The sequence below is a fragment of the Acomys russatus genome, chromosome 21, assembly GCF_903995435.1.
Source record: "Acomys russatus chromosome 21, mAcoRus1.1, whole genome shotgun sequence".
NCBI lineage: Eukaryota > Metazoa > Chordata > Mammalia > Rodentia > Muridae > Acomys > Acomys russatus.
The window spans coordinates 16,708,329-16,718,785 of NC_067157.1; the positions used below are offsets into that span (position 1 = coordinate 16,708,329).

General features: G+C 40.2%; 1 protein-coding gene across 1 annotated transcript in view; it reads left to right on the forward strand.

The window, feature by feature from the left end:
• Positions 1 to 9,362, forward strand: part of Rfx6 (regulatory factor X6) — a 49,392-nt gene extending 40,030 nt beyond the window's left edge. The window contains exons 14-19 of the mRNA XM_051164551.1: positions 896 to 1,013; positions 2,371 to 2,493; positions 3,095 to 3,301; positions 4,949 to 5,461; positions 6,262 to 6,474; positions 9,187 to 9,362. Of these exons, the coding sequence (XP_051020508.1) occupies positions 896 to 1,013; positions 2,371 to 2,493; positions 3,095 to 3,301; positions 4,949 to 5,461; positions 6,262 to 6,474; positions 9,187 to 9,362 (1,350 nt within the window). The remainder of the gene's footprint in view (positions 1 to 895; positions 1,014 to 2,370; positions 2,494 to 3,094; positions 3,302 to 4,948; positions 5,462 to 6,261; positions 6,475 to 9,186) is intronic.
• The last annotated feature ends 1,095 nt before the right edge of the window (positions 9,363 to 10,457 follow it).

Sequence of the window (10,457 nt, forward strand, 5' to 3'; positions counted from 1 at the left end):
TGCATGCTAATTAAAAAATTTTTTTCATGTTTTGTGAAGTTTTTGAAACCATATAAAATTAAATTACCCAAATATCAGAATTAGGAATGTGACTGGTTTGAACGCACTGGACAAACGTCAGTTCTGTTTGTTCTTTAATCAAAGGCTAAGGGTTGCTCCTTTCTATCAGTGTACACAGTTACACATGCACAACAGCATTTATTAAGGAAAAACTTAGAAACTGGAAAGATTTTAGTCTTTCCATAAAAGTAAATTTTCTTAAGACTGATTGGAACTGTGATCTTATGCATTTGAAATTTTGATTCTGAAGGGTCACAGTTTTTCGTTTTCTATTTGGTTTCTTCAACTCTTTCAGTTAACCTTCAAGTCATCCATCATGAAGAGAGGCTTTGAGAACAAATATGTCCCTCACTGGCTGCCTTGAGCCACTCCATATCAAGGAAACTGGTTATAGTCTGGGGACGTTTTGTTCTGGAAGAAAAACAGACTCTCGTTCAGGACCAGAGAAGTCTGTTAATCATTTACAGAGAAGTACAACCCTTGCTTCATGCATTACCTTCCGCCCTTCTTAAAGCTTTATTTTTTTTTAAAATGAAGATTAAAAATAGCCTGTAAATTATTTCATTTTGTAGTCCAATTCTAATAGGAGACCGAGCTATAAAGAATAAAGATGTGGAGACTTTAAGATGACAAAACAAAACAGAATAAGGCAAGAACAACCACAGGCTGAAGTTAAAAAAAAATCCCCAGACCAATCATTTTGTTTGATGGATAAGTACAAAGCTGCACGACCTATCTGCCTGTCGGGCAGTTTATCTGCTTATTCCACCCGCACAGGGCACGTGTGCAGTGAGGGAGCAAGTTTCACAACTTCGTTTTGTTCTTTTATTTTTAGGCAAGCAAGCAAAACGGGAGATCTCTGAAGAAGAGGGCTCAAGACTTTCTGCTAAAGTGGAGCTTTTTTGGTGCCCGTGTAATGCATAACCTTACCTTGAACAACGCATCGAGTTTTGGTACCCAGTGCACTTTATAGTGACTGCTTTCTGAGTGATCTCACTCATTCTCCAGTTCACCCATTTTCAACACCTCACCACTTCTCCTTCTCACATCAATCGTGAGAGGATGTAGCTGTGAGCCGAGCCACCGGTTGAGAATCAGACCTCCTGTAGTGTGAACTCCTAACAGGGTTTCTCTGGTGGAGGCCGTTACTTAAGGCAGTCTGAGGAACAGTCTTTTCATAAAGTATAATGTCTGATGCGATGGTGCAAATAAAAAGTTTTCGTTATATAAGTCATTTGTAGATATGATTGCATACATTTTCAGTATAAAACAAGCAAATAAAAACCAGTCACCGAGACATTCTCCAACGGCCCCGGTCAAGGTGTAGCATAGCTGCACTTTGCATCTTTCCTGGGTACCCATGTAGCTGCACTTGAGGAACCGATGTGTAACTTAGAAATCACAGGATCCTAAGTCCCCAAACTGTCTTGCCTGACCTCTTAAACCCACTGTGTAAAGTGGGTTGTTAGCTTTTTCAAAAATTAGGTATGTTCTTTGCCCTAAACTTTCTGAGCTTGCTAATTCTGAATGCAATACGAAACTTATAGACAGCAAATTGCATTTTAAGAACTTTTTCATATTACCAAACAGGTTAGAGTCACCTAAGGTTTCTTTTAGAGGTCAATGGAATTAAAGTCACATAATGTGTTACAAGGTCAAAAACAATGGTCTATCATTTAAAATAGTTTTTCTTGTATTGCAAGTTTCTTAATATGTACAACACTGAAGCCCTGTTTTAGCATGAAGAATATACTTTTGTTAGATCTTAACAAAAACTAAGTTTAAAAAAGTTTAAAGTTCCCAGGCCTGCCTTTCACATGGAAATTATTCACTTGCTTTTATTTTTAAAGCAAATATGGCTCAAGCTAGAAAGACACCTTATTTGATAAAAAAAAATTTCAGACGCGGTTGGCCATCGTCTAATTATTTAGTACAAAGTAAACAGGATCCAAGCAGAAGAGAGCTCATTCTTGCCAGGTTAAAGCTTATCACGCTCCGGTGTGTGCCCTCTTAACACATAAAGCCTGTCTCACTTTCATCCGCATTCTCCTTTGATGTAATTAGTGGCCAAAGGGCTGGCAGGACAGTGCATACAGGGAGCCTGGGCAGGAGGTACACAGACAGATTAGAGATCCGAGGTGAGCACGTGTTGGTCTTAGCGGGTCATTTAAAGTCCAACACATATTTGTTTCTCTCAGTTATTCCTTGAAGAGGTGGTGAGATGGTCACAGAGATAACCTTTCTCTCCTTTCCTCTGCTTCCTCCTTCCCCCCTTTCCTCTCTGGACACGCCCCCTCTCCGGTGAACCAGGTTCTTTCCATTTGATCCGGATGCTTCTCGATGAATACATCCTCCTGGCTATGGAGACTCAGTTTAACAACGACAAAGAGCAGGAACTACAGAATTTACTGGACAAGTACATGAAGAACTCAGGTAACTTAAAGGGCTGTTACGCTTTTCACGTTTCTTCGTTTATACTTGAGGACCTACAGTGTGCATGAGAGCGTTGAGAGCAGCCAGGTTTCCTTCGAGCGCAAGACCAATAGCATCATGTCTGAACAGTGATAGGGCCCCCTTTCCCCTTCATTCAGACACAGCCCCGAAGCTTCTTCCTCAATGGAACCTGGAAGCTCACATGACTTACGCTCTTAATTTCTGAGGCTTCCAGTGACGTTAGATAGGAGTCTGCCATTCCAAAAACTAAAAAACCATTGTAATCCAAGACAATACATGTAGCAATGCCACGAAGAAATAGAGGTTTAAAGAGAGAGAGTTAAGCTCATTTCTGGAGAGAAGCCGGCATCCTGAATACTGTTTAGCCCAGAGTCGATTGTTTAGTGCCACGCCCACAAATACTCAGCTAACAAACCCAACACCACCACTAACTACCAGCCTGTTTCCTGTAGAAAATATTACGCAGGAGTTTCCAGACTCACTACTCAACCTGGAGCCGTTTTCAGGGTCTTTTGCTTGGGCTCGTCAATGAGGAGTGTTGCATCATCTCACCTGTGTCGCCTTAAATCAATCTTTCCAGATGCAAGTAAAGCTGCCTTTACCGCTTCCCCAAGCTCGTGCTTTCTGGCTAACCGTAATAAGGGCAGCTCACTTTCTGGCGACACCGTGAAGAACGAAAGCCACGTGGAGACGTCCTATGTCCCCCTCCCTTCCAGCCAGCCTGGAGCCGTACCCCCTGCTCTGCACCCCTTTTCAGCGGAGAACGCTGAGAACATGCCACTCACAGGTATGCGGGGAAACAGGCAAGCACACCTTCGTAGGCACACGTTCCGACACATCTCAGAGGACTCCACGCCTCCATTTATTTCCCTCAACGCTCCTAACTCCCAGGAATGCCAAGGAGAAAACCAATTTATATTATTAATTTTGTTCAATTTATGGGTTTATATTTCTGATTTTTTTTTGCCCTTATAATTCATATTTATACCATTATTCCTGTAGTTATCACATGCTGAGAGCAATTCATATCAGAAATATGAAGAGGTCTCTTCCTTTAATAGAAGAAAACAGCTTAGATGTGTAAAATCTTTAATATGCTTTGAAGATGAAATGTGTTGTGGCTCTCCAGGCATGGTGGCACAGGCAAGGGAAAACCAAGCTCTCAGTAGACTGAGGTTAGAAGGTCGTGCCTTGAATCAAGGCTGGCTTGTTCAGCAAACTCTGCCTTTAAAAACCGTATTGCTGGGTGGAGAGTTGCCGCAGTGATTAAGAGCACTTGCTGTTCTTGCAAAGGACGCAGCATGCCCATGGAGTCTTATCACCTCCTCAGGTACCAGGCATGTATGTGCTACATAGATATACATGCAGACAAAACACTCAGAGAAACAAAATAATAAAAAAAATAAACTTTAAAAAAATGGGTTGCTTTTTTGACCAGTCACTTTAGGGCAACTATGAAATAATTTCATGCCTTGCAACAAAATGAATTTTCAGTGATTTAAAGTAGATTTCAGAGATTATTTAATCTACTTATTGGCTCATGGATTTTTTTTTTCAAAAAAGTCTTACTTTATACATTAAATCATTGGATGTGCAGAATTTTAAAATAAGTGGGACCTTATAATGCCATGGCTTAGTTATAGTAGTAGTAAGCCGCAGGCTCAGGGAGTGAGAGACCTGAATAAATCCCATCGCTGGCTGGGCATGGTGGTACACACCTTTAATCCCAGCACTTGAGAGGCAGAGGCAGGTGGATCACTGTGAGTTCGAGGCCAGCCTGGTTTACAAAAACAAGTCTAGGACAGGCAAGGCTATCACAGAGAAACTCTGTCTCAAAAAACAACAACAACAACAAAAAAGACAAAAACAAACAAACAAAAAAACAAAAACAAACAAAAAACAAATAAATCCCGCTGCTCACCAGTGGTATTTGTGTGTTGTGTTCAGCTGACTTGGAAACAGTGGGCTTTGTGATTTTTAGTGCTTTTTTTCTATTTGAAGATCAAATCATTGTCCATTCATTTTGGTTTTTTTTTTTTGTTATGGTACAATGTGGGCATCACACTCCTTTGCCCTGCTTGCTTGTGAGTTATTCTTTTAATTAAAAATATTTTTCATATAATATATTTTGGTCACATTCTTACCCCTCCTCCCATCCCCTAGCTCCTCCCTGATGCTCCCCAACCCCCCACTCTGAGAAAATGAAACAATCCCAGATTTCCACTTTATCAACTCCAAGTTACCACCATTGTGATGCATAGCTGTGTTGTGGATTTGTGTGCATATATATTCTGTAGTTCGGTTATTTACAGAAAGTGGAAATTACTAAGTTGGAACAAAGGGTGCATTAATAAATCACTGAATATTTTTAAAGACAGGATTCCATCTACTTACTATACTGCTACTCACAGAATACTCTCCTTGTTTTTTCCAGGTCAAATAGAACTTTCACAAAGTACTGGCCATCTGATGACGCCACCTATTTCTCCAGCCATGGCAAGCCGAGGAAGTGTCATTAACCAGGGACCAATGGCGGGCAGACCCCCCAGTGTGGGCGCAGTTCTCTCAGTTCCGACACACTGCTCAGCATACCCAGAGCCAGTTTATCCTACCCTCCCCCCAGTCAACCACGACTTCTATGGCACCAACTCTAACTATCAGGCTGCGTTTAGGGCACAGTCTCACCCTGCGTCAGGCCTTTATGCTCACCGTGCGGAGCATGGGCGGTGCACAGCCTGGACTGATCAGCCACTCTCTAGAGAGTTCTTCAGTGGTGGTTGTGCTGGGTCTCCATATAATTCCAGGCTACCTTCCAGCTACGGCCCTGCCTCCCACACACAGGAGTCACAGAGCATGCAGTTTGTGAACACAGGAAACTTCAATTTCCTTAGTAATGCAGGAGCTGGCAGCTGCCAAGGAGCAACGTTGCCTTCTAATTCTCCAAATGGTATATAACGTTTACAGACATTTTCCTGGCATTTGAGAAAGTAGCAAAGAAAAATATGCTATTGAGTTTCACCTTTGCTGAGTGTCATGCCATTCACTAAAAATTGTTTTTAAAAAAAAGTCACATAATCTTAGCTGCTTACAGCGTGCGTATGCCACACCCAAGCATGTTCCTTAATCCTTGTGGCTTTATTAACCTCTATCAGACACGATAAAAAAAAAAGGACAAATCTTATACTAGATTCATACAAAAAGAACATTCTGTCCTTTGAAAATATTTTCAATGGAGATTATGTTTTCCAGATGATTAACAGCATATTTTAAAGTTTATATCTAAAAATCAATAATACCTGTTTAGTTAAAGACAAAACAAAGCAAAACAAAAACCCCCGAAGTTAAGGAGACTGAAAGACTCCTTATTACACTTTTAGAAAGACTTTCCTATAAACTGTGCTTAAGAAGTAGTATCATTTTTTTTAGAAGTAGTATGATTTAAAGGGCTAACAGTACTTGTAGTTTTCATCATAGACATGCTTTATAAATTTAGATAAGAAAAATATGAAAAAAATCATAGCCAGTCTCAAAATGAATACTATGTCAGTTACCTTTAACTAAAAAGAAAAAAAAATCATAGTAAACCATACTATCTAAAAGTCTAAGTCCAACTCTCCAGCTGATAACAGAAATAACACGTGATCATTGGATGTTTTTAGGACTAGACCCAGATTTGTTGTCACTTTTGCCTTTCCTGGGGTATTCAGTAACAAGCAGCTAGAACATTCTCAACCTGTTCCATTCTAGGATACTATGGGAACAACATAAGCTACTCAGAGGCTCAGAGGCTTGGATCGATGGTAAACCAACATGTTTCAGTCATCAGCAGTGTTCGCTCACTGCCTCCCTACAGTGATATCCACGACCCACTTAACATTTTAGATGACAGCAGCCGGAAACAGAGCAACTCGTTTTATACAGACGGATCCTCTCCAGTTGCTTGTCGGACTCCTGTAGTAGGTAAATTGTTTTCATAGTCACTTCTGGAAGCATTTTAAGACACGATGAACTTCAGATATGTAAAGGATGTTGGGGGAAATGTTCAGGTAAACTAAGCATGCATGGCCCTAATGTAATTTTATCATTAGAATTGAAGGTCTTTTTGTGTGTATTTTGAGGAAAGTAAATTTCCATTTCTCATTCTTTGTATGATTATCACATACCTGCTTTAAGATCGGTTATTTTTTCCAAAATCAACTTATGATTACTATGTATAAAGTTTTAGAATCATTTGTCAAAGGCATTTGAAATGGTGGTGAACTTCATGATAACAGTGATGACACATTTTCCTCATTTTCTTATGACTGCCATAGGATGTGTCAAGAGTTGGACACCCAGCTCTTTGGAGCCCATAATCTCCATCAGCACCCCACATCACTCTGAACATTTACAAAAGTGCATCTGTGATGGCAGCAGCTAGCATTTTCTCAATCTTTGGTAAAGAGAGATTGAATACCCTTGAAGAAACTGGCTATATTTTATTTTTATGTAACATACAATTAGAGCCAAAATGAGCAAATCCATGTGCTTGCCATGAACTCTTCTAGCTGCTTCTTCCAAGCTGAGCCTCATCTATGAAGAAACTAGATGCACAGCCTGGTTGGCCAGACAGGAAAAAAAAACCTTAGCAAATCAATGAGTGATGAAAGAGTGCAAATCAATCAAGGGGCTTCAGGTGTGCCTCCTGCGGCAGAACACTTAGCCGTCTGACATATGTGAGGCCCTGGGTTTGACTTCCAACATCAAACTAACAGCCTTACATCTATACATACATTTATTCTACCTTAGCTAAAGGTTCTTTCTATAACACAGTTTTTGAACCTAAAGCTATGTACACATTTAATTTGGAGAATTTATAATGAAGTATCACTGAGAAAGTATGCATTCATTAAGCATCAAAAAAAAGTGTTAATGTTTATATGAGACAACTGGAATCTTTCACAGAATTGATTTTCACACTAGTGTAAGTGAAGAGCACATGACACCCAATAGAAACACTGGGAAAATGAAATAAATTCCGTCTCTCATCACTCGGTGTACTTTTCCAATAATTCAATAGGAAGTACTTCTTCCCTTTCTGTGGCCATGACAAATGCACCCTGAGCAGTCTAGCAGCTCATCTCCTGCTATCTGCTAATACTCATTGCTTCTAGGTTACTCTAATGAAGCAGAAAATTCCACTTCAGGAAGTTTCCTCACCGTCAGACTAAAATGTACTGGGTTGCTCTTGTTACTATTAGTTCTGTTTACTTGTAGAGATAATGGAAGCTTTGATGGAACATGGCTTGGAAGCAGAGTGGATTCTAAGCCGTAGCTGTCAGAGCTGGCTAATGGGCAGACTGCAAACCGAGTTGGAGAGTGAAAGAGGAAGGAGAATGAGTGAACAAGCACAGCGGGGCCCAGGGACTCACTAAGTCCTTGTTAGTTATGAAGCTTGATCCTTAGAGACAGAAAGCACATTGCCTTGACAATGAGAAGGCATCAACCATGCAGGAAGGAAGTAGAGCTCTTGAACATGTTAATGAAGATTTGTAGACCAACTACATATCAGACCCTAGGGATGAGGATGCTGAGGGAGTCAGGCCATAGTTTCTGCCTGGAGGAAGTTTATGTTCTAGAAGGGGGAAGAGTAAGACAATGAATATACAAGTGAATACATTGCAAAGATAACCTGGTGTGTGTGTGTGTGTGTGTGTGTGTGTGTGTTGCATTTATATATGTGTCTGCATACAGGTTATGAAGAATCATGAGAAAGGAGGAAGAACTCTTAATAGACACGGAATATACATAGTAACGGAAAGCATGTAATAAGAAAGTAGACCCTGGAATTAACTGGGGAAGGGGAAGGGAATATGATGAAGGCCAGGGGAAGAGGATGGGAACAAATCAGAGCAAGTAATAAGGCCATATTATGAAGATGCTGTGATAAAACCCATGCCTTGGGATACTAACCTAAAAATTTATAACTTTAAGTTCTCTGAAGGGTGGAAAGCAGCAGCTGGCACAGTGGAAGCTATTTGAGGCAGATGTCAGGAGTGGAATCCAGGGGCAGAGACATTTGAATCAAGAGCTGGGAAATCCAGACACACTGTGAAAATCAGATGGAAAAGATCTACACAAAAGAAAGGGCCATGACACGGTGTCTGAAATCAGGAAAAAAAAGTTACAAATTTCAGTGAGCAGAAAGAAAGAAAACCAATGCTTCTTGAGCAGCTAAACAAATGAGAGAGCAGAGCAGAGTAAATTTAAAAGTCAGCTCATACAGGATTTTGTGGGTGAATCCTGGCAAGGAGACTGGCTTTTGTTCCTAGAGTGTAAGTCATGGTCATCTGAGAAAAGGATAGAAACTGCTTTGCACATCAGCACGACCTCTCTAGCTGCTGGAAGCAATGCAGGGAGCTGTGGTGCAGACAGAAGGTAGATTGGAGACATATTTTAGTGTCTGAATGCAATGTGATATTGAGTCCCCTCTGTGAAATGTGTAGAACTAATACACGGGTGGTCAACAAATGGGAAGAAAATATTATTGTTGTGGTGACCCCTGTGCACTCACATTTAAGACAGCCGATATGTGCTAAATGCCAAAATGCAAGAGGGTCAAAGTGAGCAGCATTTGCAGAATAAAGAATATGTCGATTTTTAAAAAATTGTTGATTATATGTTCTCTTCTAGCTTCCAACTTGCAAAGCCAGATTCCTTCATCTTCATCTCAGTGTATGTATGGAACTTCCAATCAATATCCAGTGCAAGATAATCTGGACTCCAGTGGAGCAAGCAATCGGGAAATGGTGTCCTCTTTACCACCCATCAACACCGTGTTTATGGGGACAGCAGCTGGGGGTACTTGAATGAACAATGTGGAAGGTGGATGAAACTCAAAGTCTCTGTTGCATTGATGCCATTATCCACCCCCAGCTGCCACGAGAGGAAAAAATGGTGGAATATGCAGTGGCTGAACTTTTTTTTTCAGGTCACTGATACTTTGGACAACTCCATAGTGAATGGAGATAATTCATATTGCACACAGATAGGCTAAAATGTGAAGTCATTATTAATCATAACTTTAAACACTTTCCAATGAAGCCAATGGAAATTTGAAGATGTAGACATTGCAAAGATGTAATATTTCACTTTCTAATTTATTGAAAAATCTATACGTTTCTTTGTCTTTGGTTTTTAAAACAAGAAAAGTACATTCAATGTCTTGACAGTATCTTTAATTTATTAGGATCTCATAATCCTTGTTTACTATTGTCTATTTGACGAAAAGTCAAATGTCTATGTTCTACCTCCTGAGGAAATGTTTACAAGGTCAAGACTTACTTGTAGGCAGCCTAGACCAAAATGCATTGCCCTTCTATCCCTGCGCGTTACTGTGGCGATTCCTGTTACATAGCGGTGTTCCAATTCTATGTAACTGAATAGAAATAATAAACATTTTCCTTCTCTATTTGAAATCATAAGAGGAAATAAAAAGAATGGAAATACGTTCAAAAGGTGTGATTGCTCTTGGTACTGGTACTGTTTCTGAAGAACCTGAGGACTTGCAGGCCAGAGGACTTTGGGTATGAAATAAAAAATAACTAAAGCTTGCTACTTAAGACACTATAATTCAAGAGTGTTTGTTTATCAGACTGAAGCCTATAATATGTTAAGAAATTAGGCTTAGACTGTTTAATTTTTCTTGTGCTTAAGAGCAGTCGTGCTTTCCTAATAAACTGAAAAGGAATGGGTCTTTGGGAGTCATCTGGGTGCAGAGGCGAGTTCAGAAGGGAATTGTGTATAAGCTAATAAAACCGATTAGCCCCATCTATCTACATATGTTTCTTGTTCTTTCCACATAGTGTGGCTCTAAGATCATAGCCTAAACTAGACCTCCACTAGCTGTACAAGAGTCGCTCATGATCTGATGATGGACCCCATACTATTTCTGTAGAGACTTA